General features: G+C 43.4%; 1 protein-coding gene across 1 annotated transcript in view; it reads right to left on the minus strand.

Moving 5' to 3' along the window:
* The window catches only part of LOC112248233 (apoptosis-inducing factor 3-like), a 39,517-nt gene that overhangs the window by 1,331 nt on the left and 22,209 nt on the right, over positions 1-15,977 (minus strand). Inside the window, exons 4-19 of the mRNA XM_024417090.2 lie at positions 12,556-12,665; positions 10,729-10,838; positions 10,577-10,621; positions 10,385-10,478; positions 9,623-9,735; positions 5,919-6,005; positions 5,556-5,647; positions 5,294-5,424; positions 4,961-5,076; positions 4,172-4,243; positions 3,612-3,675; positions 3,132-3,208; positions 2,716-2,833; positions 2,462-2,560; positions 1,892-1,967; positions 1,583-1,687 (exon numbers count right to left, since the gene is read on the minus strand). Of these exons, the coding sequence (XP_024272858.1) occupies positions 1,583-1,687; positions 1,892-1,967; positions 2,462-2,560; positions 2,716-2,833; positions 3,132-3,208; positions 3,612-3,675; positions 4,172-4,243; positions 4,961-5,076; positions 5,294-5,424; positions 5,556-5,647; positions 5,919-6,005; positions 9,623-9,735; positions 10,385-10,478; positions 10,577-10,621; positions 10,729-10,838; positions 12,556-12,665 (1,509 nt within the window). The remainder of the gene's footprint in view (positions 1-1,582; positions 1,688-1,891; positions 1,968-2,461; positions 2,561-2,715; positions 2,834-3,131; positions 3,209-3,611; positions 3,676-4,171; positions 4,244-4,960; positions 5,077-5,293; positions 5,425-5,555; positions 5,648-5,918; positions 6,006-9,622; positions 9,736-10,384; positions 10,479-10,576; positions 10,622-10,728; positions 10,839-12,555; positions 12,666-15,977) is intronic.

Raw genomic sequence — 15,977 nt, forward strand, 5'->3', positions numbered from 1 at the left:
ATGGTGATGTGCAAGTAGAAATACTGGTGTGCAAAAGAGCAGAAAAGTAAATAAAAACAATATAGGTATGAGGTAGGTAGATTGGGGGGGCTATTTACAGATGGGCTGTGTACAGCTGCAGTGATCGGTTAGCTGCTCAGATAGCTGATGTTTAAAGTTAGTGAGGGAAATATAAGTCTCCAGATTCAGCGATTTTTGCAATTTGTTCCAGTCATTGGCAGCAGAGAACTGGAAGGAAAGGCGGCCAAAGAACATGTTGGCTTTGGGGATGACCAGTGAGATTTACCTGCTGGAGCGCGTGCTACGGGTGGGTGTTGTTTATTGTGACCAGTGAGCTGAGATAAGGCTGAGCTTTTCCTAGTAAAGACTTATAGATGACCTGGAGCCAGTGGGTCTGGCTCCAGGTCATCTATCAGACTATACCACGGGTATGACAAAACATGTATTTTTACTGCTCTAATTACATTGGTAACCAGTTTATAATAGCAATAAGGCACCTCAGGGGTTTGTGGTATATGTGGTATATGTATATTTGTGGTATATATACCACGGCTAAGGGCTGTATCCAGGCACTCCATGTTGCGTAAGAACAGCCCTTAGCTGTGGTATATTGGCCATATACCATACCCCCTCATGCCTTATTGCTTAATTATAGCATAAGCATGCTGAGGCTGATTATTGTGTGTTCTGACAGAGCGTTTCACACACAGCCGTATCGTATAGCGTTTCATGAAGGGATTTATTTAGATTCATTTGTATATATGTTTTAGGAGCTATATCAGCTTTAATATTGCAGATACAGTATATTGTGGATTCTATCAATGTAATTGTCTGCACATGAAGGGATTGTTAGTTGAGACTGAGATTAAGAAACACATCTTAGTTTTCGTAGTTGCGTTGTCGGGTTAACAGCCTTCAACAGCCTTCATTCATGAATGGACAATTAAAAATGAAGGAACTACATTAGAGAAAGTAAGATATTGTTTACAGCACAGATGTCAAACTCATTCCACGGAGGGACGAGTGTCTACGGGTTTTCGCTCCTTCCTTGTACTTAATTGATGAATTAAGGTCACTAATTAGTAAGGTACTCCCCACACCTGGTTGTCTAGGGCTGCATTGAAAGCAAAAAACTAAAACCTGCAGAGACTAGGCCCTCCATGGAATTAGTTTGACACCCCTGGTTTAGAGTAAAGCATTACAGTACTGTATCTTCAAGGAAAAATCCACAAAAAAACGTATCATATCATCATGATGATGTGGCAAGTGACAATTTGCTTTTTGAAAGTCCTATATTTTGAAAACTTGATCGCTGACATGCGTTGTATCAACAGTGGACTAATGAAATTTAAAACATTTAAATACATATAACTTTCTTTCAAGCAAACTGACAGACACCCACTGGTAAATATGTGAACCCTCTTCTACTTATTAACATTGGAAAAGTGTATCACTGTTATCACTTATTATGGGTTAACATTTATAGAGGTCAGTGTTTGCTCATAGTGAGCCTCGGAAAATGTAAAGAACATAACCTCATTGTCACCCAGACCCAACTGAAGACCAATAGACATGCACTTACTCCACATCTCGCTTTCTAATCATCTTTCCAGACCTTAAGACCTCTGCCACACGGGATACAATGGGGTCATAGTTCATGCTGGCCACGGCAACCACCTCCTCACCCCTATAGGTAGGAGAGATTAACCAAATAACTTTTAGGGAAAACTCTAGGATTACTAGAGTTTAGTCTGTTGTAAGGATAAACACTCCTGGATTATATAAGAACAAACAAAACATGACAAAAACAGAGGATTTACTTTACAAAACAACATGAGCCGATGGCTGAATGCATCTTGGTAGATATCCACAATTGTTATTGGACACATACCTGGTATAAAATGCCACAAACTTCAGCTCATCCACGTCTCCTTGGATGATGACGTCATCAAAGCCATCCCCGTAACCTTGGTAATAGAATAAAAGCACTTTCTTAAGTAGGTCTGTAAAAAGAGTAAACACACCATCACAGCACCACCACAACACCCATTATGATGGCATACTTCTGAATCCTATGATGACTGAAAACCCTCAGTGTCTGACTTCACAGCTAGGTGGCAGTACTGGAAGTACAATCTCAACAGAGACATTTGGAGGAGAGCAATTTTGGTAGTAGTCTTACCAACTCACTATTTTAAGATTACTTCCCAAACAATTCACACAGTACATAAACAAAACTTGTATAACTTGTGTGTGAAAAAGTTTCCAATGTTTCAGTGGGCTAGACTGTGCATGGTGCTGGCAACCCCATGGTGGAGGTTTGGATACATGCACAGGCACATATAATGAATGGATGTGTCACAGTCCATTTTGACAGTTCTGCCATGTGCTTCGGATATAATCTGCTAAATTACCCTACCGGTATTAAATTATATTACTTGTGGAGTGAGGCTTTGTTTACCTGCATAGCGTAGGCTTTTCCCAAACATGGCCGACCAGAAATAGGGCACTGTTTTGATCTCAGTGGGTCTTCCCATCATGCCAAGTGCTGCTGCTCTCCCTGTCAATCCCAAACAAACAGAAAAGGTTCCATAAAAACCAATATACTGCAAATCCAGCCCCAGACATGCAGCTGAGTGTTTGACACCTTAGGGAAAAACCCACACTTTAACACATTACTCTGTAATACTTAGCCCTTAAAAAATGAACCCTTACCATGCACATGGGCCATTTGCCAGTGTGGGATGTTCACCTTCTTATTGCCCCGCCCCGGAAAAGGAAACGTCACAATGTCTCCTCCGGCAAAGACACCATCAACGTTGGTCTGCATTGTCTGAGGGATAGAGGGTCATCAAGAACAATACAGGAGCCAATGTGGAAATCAGGAGGATCTCTTACTTGTAGACAAGCCACCTGACAAATTAGAGGATAACTGCAATTTTCCCTGTCAGGAAAAACTCAGGTCTCTAGCTCTGCAAATAACACAGTAACACTTGTACATTGCAATAGAGTGGCACTGAAATTAATTGTTTCTATGAACTGATTGCATTTGAAATTAAATGAGTACATTCAAAGTATTTGTGTGTTTTTATAATTGTTGTGCATACAGTGCCGTGTGTTGTAGTTTCTACCTTGTTGACGGGGACAAAACCCTTGGAATCCATGTGAACTCCACTCTGTTTCAGGAAGCCAGTGGCTGGGCCTGACCCTGCAGGGGTCCCACATAGATAGAGTCCACCATTAATTCACCACCGGGAAGGAGAGTAACAATGGCTATTGTAAGCCAGAAGAGGACTGGCCACCCCTCAGAGCCTGGTTCCTCTCTAGGTTTCTTCCTGGGTTCCTGCCTTTCTAGAAAGGTTTTCCTAGCCATCGTGCTTCTACATCTGCATTGCTTGCTGTTTGGAGTTTTAGGCTGGGTTTCTGTATAGCACTTTGTGACATTGGCTGATGTAAAATGGGCTTTATAAATACATTTGATTGATTTGATTGACTGAATGTGAGTTGGATCAACTCTACTACACTCCTGCACCACCACTGATAGGAGTGAGTTTGCTAAAGTGGAGGCTATTGCTGAACGAGCATTTGTGTCTCTGAGCTGGCTGCCTCACCTGTGCCAATGACACACACGTCCGCCCTTAGTACTTTCCCACTCTTCAGAACCACCTCTTTCAACTGTGGAACATAAAAACAACATTGACAAAAACAGTGAGGCAACACACATTATATTACCAATAGATTACCCTCAGTTCTACTAGTTCCGTTCCTGACTACAAAGTTCAGATATTTTTTGCAAAACCAGTATTGTCAAGTCTTTTTTACTGAGCCACACTCCAAATGGAGGCTGTAATTGGTAGTAATCTTGGCTGCTTGTCCTTTCTTTTTGTTGGCACACTGTGGTGCATCGGGGTCAGTCACACCCATTCATCAGCATTCAATGGCTGCATCCCCATTCTCCACCCTTCTCCCCAATTGTATCGTTGCACACTTCCCATCATGGATTTGTGTAATCATTCGCAGAGGGAGTTTCCACCATGGTGAAATCAATAACGGAAGTGTGCATGGTAGAGAATCTGGGCGAAGCCTAAAAGTGGGCTTGACTGGCCAGCAGAGAGAAGGAAGGAGAGAGCCATCTGTGCATGTTATGCTGTTTCTCTCACTTTCGGAATACCTGTCCATCATGGCCAAGCATCTCCGATACCTCGTTCAACATGTAGAACTTCACCCTGTTCGTCTCAAACAGCTGAAAAGTCAGTCAGACAAACAGGCAGACAGACAGGCAGACACGGTGAGAGAGAGAGAGAGATAGCACTGGGTTAAGGTTCAAAGGTCAAAACTACTTCTCAAAAAGTTGAGCTTTTTGTTAAGTTTAGCCTAAATTGTGTTCAGCTACAAATATACTTTTTTTTTTTTTAAATCTCCCATATGCCTGTTATTAATGCCGATGGTTAATTGGCAGGTAGGCAGGAACGCTTCTTATGAATACTTTCTTAATAATGGATTATAAACACATTATGCATGACAAGGTATGACTGTATCGACAGTCTCCCTCTGCCTTATCTTAACAGCAGGGAACATGCAGTGTTACCATGCTGAGACCCTATCATGCTGAGACCCTACACACACACACACACACACACACACACACACACACACACACACACACACACACACACACACACACACACACACACACACACACACACACACACACACACACAGTATAATCTCCCTGAAAAAAACAGGACTCGTGGACAATATCTATCTGATTGTCTAAATAAGTCCATGAGCACCGTTAAGAATATACTCCAAATATTCCCTTGTGGCACCTGGTGAATTGAGCCCAATGAACATGATTCACATTTAAATTATACGTTTCTCTGAGTAGAAATGCAGATTAAGCTGTTCTAGAGGTAGTAGGGCTGACACAGAGCCTGATTTCTCAGGGGTGGGTCCCTACCTTCATTATGGCTTTCCCTACTTTCTCCCCCAGAGCTTTCCGGAAAGGGATTGCTTCTATCCCAATGATGGAGACAGAGTGGGCCTTGTCGGTGAGAGCAGCAGCCACCTCCATACCTAATGCAGAGAATACAGAAGATTACACATGCACACATTTACAGATAGATGTGCTACAATTACAGTAGTACTATCAAAACAAAGGTTCCAAACAACTGTTCAACAAAGTACAACTTAATGTAGTCTTCCCAAACCCTTTAAGGCTTATAGATCAACATTCCTTCGAAAAAGGAATATGTGACTGTTTTATCTACTGCATGCCTGTCATTTCTCTCACCAACAAATGATGTTCCCACAATTACAGCATTCTTGTTGTTGGCCAGCCTCGCTACGCTGTTAGCATCTTCAGGGGTTCGGAGGTGAAACACATTCCTAACGTCCTGGCCTTTGTAGTTCATCAGCTTGGGTCTTACAATAGACAAAATATGGGTATATCAGTGTCTACAGAACAATGAGTCACAACTGGTCATATCAACAAGAAGAGAATTGAATTCCATTTAATTGCATTCAACCAAAGACAAGTTACGGTTACTCCTCACTTGCTTCCTGTGGCAATGAAAAGCTTCCTGTATTCCATCCTAGAGTCGTCTTGAAAAGTCACAGCCCTCGTCTTGATGTCCACTGCCACAGCCTATTGACATCCAAACATCCCAGTTAGAAAGAGAACATAGGGCCAGGGTGTCACCAAGGGAATCCATACCACTTCATTGCCGCTCTGAGACCAGTGACGTGTTCAGTAGGGCACACTAACAAATGTTTGCAACGGAAAAAAATAAAATCTTCTTGGAAGAAGTTCGACCAGGTAGCAACTCCCTGTTTCAATCTGTTTGAAAACTGCCCACTGATCACAGCCCAGATGTGGATTCAAACTTAGCCAATATAATCAGTGTTTCAGGTCTTACCTCCTTCTCCGTGAGCAACTCGATGTCGTGGGCTTGGAGGAAGTCTATGGAGCGTAGCCGGAGCTGCTCTGCTGTGCTCTCTAAGGACTGAGGGGGAGATGGTTAGTTACACCGCACCACAGCACAGTACACCACAGGTTGGAGATTATGTGGTGAGGTTTGTTAAGTTGAAATGTTATTGGTGACATTCAGTGAAGAAATGCCACTTTTACGATGCTAATGCAACATACATTTTTTCGGTTTCATTTTTAACATGATCACAATTTGAAACTCAAGGTCAGCAAACCATTTTCTCATAGATATCATGGCCAAATTTCTACATTGGCTGGGACAAATATTATCCCAAGATTACAGACTAAAGATGGGTTCAAGATGGGTTAATAATACTAGCAATAACACAAGTGATGTCATACTTTCCAGGTCCATACCCAAACAGTTCGAACTACTAATTTTGAAAATTACTCTCTCCAGAAATAAGTCTCTCACTGTTGCCGCCTGCTACCGACCCCCCTCAGCTCCCAGCTGTGCCCTGGACACCATTTGTGAATTGATCGCCCCCCATCTAGCTTCAGAGTTTGTTCTGTTAGGTGACCTAAACTGGGATATGCTTAACACCCCGGCAGTCCTACAATCTAAGCTAGATGCCCTCAATCTCACACAAATCATCAAGAAACCCACCAGGTACAACCCTAACTCTGTAAACAAGGGCACCCTCATAGACGTCATCCTGACCAACTGGCCATCCAAATACACCTCCGCTGTCTTCAACCAGGATCTCAGCGATCACTGCCTCATTGCCTGTATCCGCTACGGAGCCGCAGTCAAACGACCACCCCTCATCACTGTCAAACGCTCCCTAAAACACTTCTGTGAGCAGGCCTTTCTAATCGACCTGGCCCGGGTATCCTGGAAGGACATTGACCTCATCCCGTCAGTTGAGGATGCCTGGTCATTCTTTAAAAGTAACTTCCTCACCATTTTAGATAAGCATGCTCAAAAAATGCAGAACTAAGAACAGATATAGCCCTTGGTTCACTCCAGACCTGACTGCCCTCGACCAGCACAAAAATATCCTGTGGCGGACTGCAATAGCATTGAATAGTCCCTGTGATATGCAACTGTTCAGGGAAGTCAGGAACCAATACACGCAGTCAGTCAGGAAAGCTAAGGCCAGCTTCTTCAGGCAGAAGTTTGCATCCTGTAGCTCCAACTCCAAAAAGTTCTGGGACACTGTGAAGTCCATGGAGAACAAGAGCACCGCCTCCCAGCTGCCCACTGCACTGAGGCTAGGTAACACGGTCACCACCGATAAATCCATGATTATCGAAAACTTCAACAAGCATTTCTCAACAGCTGGCCATGCCTTCCGCCTGGCTACTCCAACCTCGGCCAACAGCTCCGCCCCCCGCAGCTACTCGCCCAAGCCTCACCAGGTTCTCCTTTACCCAAATCCAGATAGCAGATGTTCTGAAAGAGCTGCAAAACCTGGACCCGTACAAATCAGCTGGGCTTGACAATCTGGACCCTCTATTTCTGAAACTATCCGCCGCCATTGTCGCAACCCCTATTACCAGCCTGTTCAACCTCTCTTTCATATCGTCTGAGATCCCCAAGGATTGGAAAGCTGCCGCAGTCATCCCCCTCTTCAAAGGGGAGACACCCTGGACACAAACTGTTACAGACCTATATCCATCCTGCCCTGCCTATCTAAGGTCTTCGAAAGCCAAGTCAACAAACAGGTCACTGACCATCTCGAATCCCACCGTACCTTCTCCGCTGTGCAATCTGGTTTCCGAGCCGGTCACGGGTGCACCTCAGCCACGCTCAAGGTACTAAACGATATCATAACCGCCATCGATAAAAGACAGTACTGTGCAGCCGTCTTCATCGACCTTGCCAAGGCTTTCGACTCTGTCAATCACCATATTCTTATCGGCAGACTCGGTAGCCTCGGTTTTTCGGATGACTGCCTTGCCTGGTTCACCAATTACTTTGCAGACAGAGTTCAGTGTGTCAAATCGGGGGGCATGCTGTCCGGTCCTCTGGCAGTCTCTATGGGGGTGCCACAGGGTTCAATCCTCGGGCCGACTCTTTTCTCTGTATATATCAATGATGTTGCTCTTGCTGCGGGCGATTCCCTGATCCACCTCTACGCAGACGACACCATTCTATATATTTCCGGCCCGTCCTTGGACACTGTGCTATCTAACTTCCAAACGAGCTTCAATGCCATACAACACTCCTTCCGTGGCCTCCAACTGCTCTTAAACGCTAGTAAAACCAAATGCATGCTTTTCAACCGTTCGCTGCCTGCACCCGCACGCCTGACCAGCATCACCACCCTGGATGGTTCCGACCTTGAATATGTGGACATCTATAAGTACCTAGGTGTCTGGCTAGACTGTAACTCTCCTTCCAGACTCATATCAAACATCTCCAATCGAAAATCAAATCAAGAGTCGGCTTTCTATTCCGCAACAAAGCCTCCTTCACTCACGCCGCCAAACTTACCCTAGTAAAACTGACTATCCTACCGATCCTCGACTTCGGCGATGTCATCTACAAAATTGCTTCCAACACTCTACTCAGCAAACTGGATGCAGTTTATCACAGTGCCATCCGTTTTGTCACTAAAGCACCTTATACCACCCACCACTGCGACTTGTATGCTCTAGTCGGCTGGCCCTCGCTACATATTCGTCGCCAGACCCACTGGCTCCAGGTCATCTACAAGTCCATGCTAGGTAAAGCTCCGCCTTATCTCAGTTCACTGGTCACGATGGCAACACCCATCCGTAGCACGCGCTCCAGCAGGTGTATCTCACTGATCATCCCTAAAGCCAACACCTCATTTGGCCGCCTTTCGTTCCAGTTCTCTGCTGCCTGTGACTGGAACGAATTGCAAAAATCGCTGAAGTTGGAGACTTTTATCTCCCTCACCAACTTCAAACATCTGCTATCTGAGCAGCTAACCGATCGCTGCAGCTGTACATAGTCTATCGGTAAATAGCCCACCCATTTTTACCTACCTCATCCCCATACTGTTTTTATTTATTTACTTTTCTGCTTTTTTGCACACCAATATCTCTACCTGTACATGACCATCTGATCATTTATCACTCCAGTGTTAATCTGCAAAATTGTAATCATTCGCCTATCTCCTCATGCCTTTTGCACACAATGTATATAGACTCTCTTTTTATTTATTTTTGTATTTTTTTAAATATATATATATATATATATATATTTAAAAAAATACAAAAATAAATAAAAAGAGAGTCTATATACATTGTGTGCAAAAGGCATGAGGAGATAGGCGAATGATTACAATTTCTACTGTGTTATTGACTTGTTAATTGTTTACTCCATGTGTAACTCTGTGTTGTCTGTTCACACTGCTATGCTTTATCTTAGCCAGGTCGCAGTTGCAAATGAGAACTTGTTCTCAACTAGCCTACCTGGTTAAATAAAGGTGAAATAAAAAAATAAAAAATGGAAAGTATTTTGGAGCATGAAATGTCTGGGAAGAATTTTCAATCTGCTACGAAATACAGTAGGGCATAACTGGTAGTCCTTCATCAGCAATTTCAACACTGTTTGTATCCAGAAGAATAGTCAACTTAAAGAACCCTCATGGTCACTAAGTCCTTATGGAGATATTCCTTTTACCATCTCTGTGGTATGCTCTGGATCTCTGTACAAACCTTACTCAGTTTAGGCCTGTCATAGGGTGGGTGTTTGTCCATGGTGCACATGACAATGCGATCAGTGAAGCCTTCCTGTCGCAATGTCTCAGCGCACACCAGCCCTGCTGGACCTGGAGACACAAGACACTTGTTTAATGTCTATATAGGATCTTAGATCCTTGCTATCCAAACTGAATCCAAGCTCCCTTTACCATAACTATTGAGTGAAACAATAGTAGTGAATTGGAGCGTGGATTGAGTTAGGCATACCATACGATGTTAGAGCGTTGTGAACATAAACAAAACACTTTGAGCATGTTACAACTAAGAGCATACAGTTGAAACGTGTACTGTAGTACAAATACACTATGAACTAACATCCGTGTTGCTGCAATAGTTCTTGGGAGCTGCTGTCATCTATCCTTTTTTTGGAATACTCAGGACCTATACTGAACTGAAAATATACTGTATGGTTCATGTCCTAGTCGATAGTTTGAACATAAACAAACAGACTTCTATTTAACAGCAGTGCGTGCAGGAATGGAACTTAAGTATTTTGGGCACTGGCCAGCCGGGCTAGTAGACTGAAATTTTTTACTAGCCGGGTTGAAAATTTGTGTCATGCAATATTTGAAATGGCAAAATGTCAGTTGCCGGCGTGCAAGTTGAATACATTTTCTTCTAGCCCGGTCTGAAAACTACTAACCACGGGCTAGCGGGCTAGCTTAATTTCCATCCCTGAGTGTGTGAGTGTAAGGAGATGCTCAACGGCCAACTCACCTGATCCAACGATAAGGACCTGGCTGAAGCCAGTGCTGGAGTTAACTGCTGAACATCGGGCCATTGCTTTTGACCTCTTCTGTGACTGAAGATCCTGGAAGAAATAAATGTTTGCCAGGTCACAGGTCATCAAAGGGGGATCAGTTGATTTAGCACAATGATCTATTCTAAATAGTCCCAGAGTGTCTTTACCTGTTTGTTAGCACGAATTATCACTTTGTCCTTTTCAACTCGGACCTGAAGCAAACAGACATGAGCGATGTGTACACGGTTTTGACGATGCTTAGAGAGAATGTGAAGGCAGGGAATGTGAATGGCATTGCGAACCGAACGAGGAACGTCACCTGGAAGGTGGGCAGGCTGTCAAGCCCAGGAAATTCCTCAATGTCTCCTGTAACGATGTTGAAACAAGCTCCATGCCAGGGGCAACGCACGTGGCCTTTAGACAAGATACCTGCAACACACAACGATATACAGTACCAGTCAAATGTTTTGACACACCTACTCATTCAAGGATTTTTCTTTATTTTTTACTATTTTCTACATTGTAGAATAATAGTGAAGACATCAACAATATGAAATAACACGTAAGGAATCATGAAATAATTAAAAAAGTGTTAAACAAATCAAAATATATATTATATTTAAGACCCTTTGGTCTTGATGTCAGCTTTGCACACTCTTGCCATTCTCTCAACCAGCTTCATGAGGTAGTCACCTGGAATGCATTTCAATTAACAGGTACCGTGTTAAAAGTTAATTTGTGGAATTTCTTTCTTTCCTTAATGCATTTGAGCCAATCAGTTATGTAGTGACAAGGTAGGGGTGGTATACAGACGATAGCCCTATTTGGTAAAAGACCAAGTCCATATTATGGCAAAAAGATCTCAAATAAGCAAAGAGAAACGACAGTCCATCCGTACTTTAAGACATGAAGGTCAGTCACATTTTCAGTCACCCTGGAAAATGCAAAGAACTTTAAAGGTTTCTTCAAGTGCGGTTGCGAAAACCATCGAGCCAATCATGAAACTGGCTCATGAAGACCGCCACAGGAAAGGAAGACCCAGAGTTACCTCTGCTGCAGAGGATACGTTTCTTCAGAGTTACCAGCCTCATAAATTGCAGCCCAAATAAATGCTTCACAGTGTTCAAGTAACAGACACATTTCAACAACAATTGTTCAGAGGAGACTGAATGAATCAGACCTTCATGGTCGAATTGCTGCAAAGAAACCACCCAAAGGACACCAATAAGAAGAAGAGACTTGCTTGGGCCAAGAAACATGAGCAAAGGACATTAGACCGGTGGAAATCTGTCCTTTGGTCTGATGAGTCCGAATTTGAGATTTTTGGTTCCAAACACTGTGTCTTTGTCAGACGATGAGTAGGTGAGTAGATGAACTCTGCATGTGTGGTTCCCACCGTGACGCATGGAGGAGGAGGTGTGATGGTGTGGGGGTACTTTGCTGGTGACACTGTATGTGATTTAATTAGAATTCAAGGCACATTTAACCAGCATGGCTACCACAGCATTCTGCAGCCATACTCCATCCCATCTTGTTTACGCTTAGTGGAACTATTATTTGTTTTTGAACAGGACAATGACCCAACACACCTCCAGGTTGTGATAAATAAGGGCTATTTGACCATGAAGGAAAGTGATGGAGTGCTGCATCAGATAACCTGACCTTCACAATCACCTGACCTCAACCCAGTTGAGATGGTTTTGGATGAGTTGGACTGCAGAGTGAAGGAAAAGCAGCTAACATGTGCTCAGCATATGTGGGAACTCCTTCAAGACTGTTGGAAAAGCATTCCAGATGAAGCTGGTTGAGAGAATGCCAAGAGTGTGCAAAGCTGTCATCAAGGCAAAGGGAGGCTACTTTGAAGAATCTAAAATCTAAAATATATTTTGATTTGTTTAACACTTTTCTTGGATACTACATGATTCCATATGTGTTATTTCATAGTTTTGATGTCTTCACTATTATGCTACATACAATAGAAAATAGAAAACTATAGAAAAACCCTTGAATGAGTAGGTGTGTCCTGGTACTGTACATCCCACTGTATCACTCACCAATCCATCTCAGAACTTGATAAGACAGCAAAAATATGAATTGTCATACCAATATTCCACAAAAAAAGAAAACAATGCAGAACGGGACTCACCTTTGACCAGTGGTGCCCCATAATGCGGGCACTTGTGCCCCATTGCAGAAAACTCTCCATGTTCTTTAATGAGCAGCGCTCTGCCACTTCCCAAATCAACCTCTCTCATCCTAAACAGGAATAAGTGCACACACAGACGCACACACACACGAATGCACGCACACACACAGGAAGGGACAAAAATTGTGAGGCAAGGGGAAATAATGACAGGTTCCAGCCATACACATTTCAGTATTCAGACCCCTTGACTTTTTCACATTTTGTTACGTTACTGCCTTATTCCAAAATTGATTAAATTGTTTGTTCAAATTAATCCACAATATCCCTTGATGACAAAGCAAAAACAGGTGTTTGAAATTGTTGCAAAGTTATTAAAATAAAAAAATTCTGAAATATCACATTTACATAAGTAAATTCAGACCCTTTACTCAGTACTTTCTTAAAGCTCCTTTGGCAGCGATTACAGCCTTGAGACTTTTTGGGTATGACGCTACAAGCTTAGCACACTTGTATTTGGGGAGTTTCTCGTGTTTTTCTCTACAGATCCTCTCAAGCTCTGTCAGGTTAGATGGGGAGGGTCGCTGCACAGCCATTTTCAGGTCTCTCCAGCTATTGTCAGGTCTCTCTCAGATAACTGAACTAAATGCCTACCGCCCCGTAGCACTCACTTCTGACGTGAAGCCCCCAGGTGGTGAAGGTAGTAAACAACATCTCCACTTTGTTGACCCTCAACACTGGGGCCCCACAAGGGTGCATACTCAGCCCCCTCCTGTACTCCCTGTTCACCCATGACTGCGTGGCCATGCACGCCTCCAACTCAATCATCAAGTTTGCAGATGACACAACAGTAGTGAGCTTGATTACCAACAATGACGAGACAGCCTACAGGGAGGAGGTGAGGGCACTCGGAGTGTGGTGTTAAGAAAACAACCTCTCAATCAACGTCAACAAAACAAAGGAGATGATCGTGGACTTCAGGAAATAGCAGAGGGAGCACCCTCCTATCCATGTCGAAGGGACAGCAGTGGAGAAAGTAGAAAGTTTTAAGTTCCTCAGCGTACACATCACAGACAAACTGAAATGGTCCACCCACACAGACAATGTGGTGAAGAAGGCGCAACAGTGCCTCTTCAACCTCAGGAGGCTGAAAAAATGGGGCTTGTAACCCAAAACTCTGACTAACTTTCACAGATGCACAATCGAGAGCATCCTGTCGAGCTGTATCGCAGCCTGGTACGGCAACTGCAACGCCCTCAACCGCAAGGCACTCCAGAGGGTGGTGCGGTCTGCACAAGGAATCACCCGGGGCAACTAACTGCCCTCCATGACACCTATAGTACCCAATGTTACAGGAAGGCCAAAAAGATCATCAAGGACAACAACCACCCGAGTCACTGCCTGTTCACACCACTACCATCCAGAAGGTGAGCTCAGTGCAGGTGCATCAAAGCTGGTACCAAGAGACTGAGGAACAGCTTCTATCTCAAGGCCATTAGACTGCTAAACAGCAATCACTAACTCAGAGAGGCTGCTGCCTACATGGAGACCCAATCATTGGCCACTTGAATAATAAATGGGTCACTCGTCACTTTAAATAATGGCACTTTAATAATGTTTACATATCTTACATTACTCATATCATATGTATATACTGTATTCTATACCATCTATTGTACCTTGCCTATGCTGCTCGGCCATCGCTCATCCATATATTTATATGTACATATTCTCATTCACCCCTTTTAGATTTGTGTGTATTAGGTAGTTGTTGGGGAATTGTTAGATTACGTGTTAGATATTACTGCACTGTCGGAACTAGAAGCACAAGCATTTCGCTACACTCACATTAACATCTGCTAACCATGTGTATGTGACCAATAAAATTTGATTTGATTTTGATTTGATTTCAGATGTTCGATTCGCCCCAGTTTTAGGTCCTGAGCGCTCTGGAGTAGGTTTTCATCAAGGATCTCTCTGTACTTTCCTCCATTCATCTTTCCCTCAATCCTGACTAGTCTCCCAGTCCCTGCCACTGAAAATCATCCCCACAGCATGATGCTGCCACCACCATGCTTCACCATAGGGATGGTGCCAGGTTTCCTCCAGATGTGACACTTGGCATTCAGGCCAAAGAATTCAATCTTGGTTGCATCAGATCAGAGAATCTTGTTTCTCATGGTCTGAGAGTCTTTAGGTGCCTTTTGGTAAACTCCAAGCAGGCTGTCATGTGCCTTTTAGTGAGGAGTGGCTCCCGTCTGGCCACTCTACCATGAAGGCCTGATTGATGGAGTGCTGCATAGATGGTTATCCTTCTGGAAGGTTCTCCCATCTCCACAGAGGAACTCTGGAGCTCTGTCAGATTGACCATCAAGTTCTTGGTCACCTCCCTGACCAAGGCCCTTCTCTCCCGATTGCTCAGTTTAGCTGGAAGGACAGATCTATGAAGAGTCGTTGTGATCCAAACCTCTTTCATTTAAGAATGATGGAGGCCACTCTGTTTTGGGGACCTTCAACGCTGCAGAAATGTTTTGGAACCCTTCCCCAGGTCTGTGCTTCAACACAATCCTGTCTCGGAGCTCTATGGACAATTCCTTCAACCTCATGGCTTGATTTTTGCTCTGACATGAACTGTCAACTATGGGACCTTACAGTATACAGTGGGGCAAAAAAGTATTTAGTCAGCCACCAATTGTGCAAGTTCTCCCACTTAAAAAGATGAGAGAGGCCTGTAATTTTCATCATAGGTACACTTCAACTATGACAGACAAAATGAAAAAAAAATCCAGAAAATCACATTGTAGGATTTTTAATGAATTTATTAGCAAATTATGGTGGAAAATAAGTATTTGGTCAATAACAAAAGTTTATCTCAATACTTTGTTACATACCCTTTGTTGGCAATGACAGAAGTCAAACGTTTTCTGTAAGTCTTCACAAGGTTTTCACACACTGTTGCTGGTATTTTGGCCCATTCCTCCATGCAGATCTCCTCTAGAGCAGTGATGTTTTGGAGCTGTTGCTGGGCAACACAGACTTTCAACTCCCTCCAAAGATGTTCTATGGGGTTGAGATCTGGAGACTGGCTAGGCCACTCCAGGACCTTGAAATTCTTCTTATGAAGCCAATCCTTTGTTGCCCGGGCAGTGTGTTTGGGATCATTGTCGTGCTGAAAGACCCAGCTACGTTACATCTTCAATGCCATTGTTGATGGAAAGTGGTTTTCAATCAAAATCTTGAAATACATTGCCCCATTCATTATTTCCTTTACACGGATCAGTCGTCCTGGTCCCTTTGCAGAAAAACAGCCCCAAAGCATGATGTTTCTACCCCCATGCTTCACAGTAGGTATTTGGATGCAACTCAGCATTCTTTGTCCTCCAAACACGACAAGTTGAGTTTTTACCAAAAAGTAATATTTTGGT

The sequence above is a fragment of the Oncorhynchus tshawytscha genome, linkage group LG04 (assembly GCF_018296145.1).
Source record: "Oncorhynchus tshawytscha isolate Ot180627B linkage group LG04, Otsh_v2.0, whole genome shotgun sequence".
Lineage (NCBI taxonomy): Eukaryota > Metazoa > Chordata > Actinopteri > Salmoniformes > Salmonidae > Oncorhynchus > Oncorhynchus tshawytscha.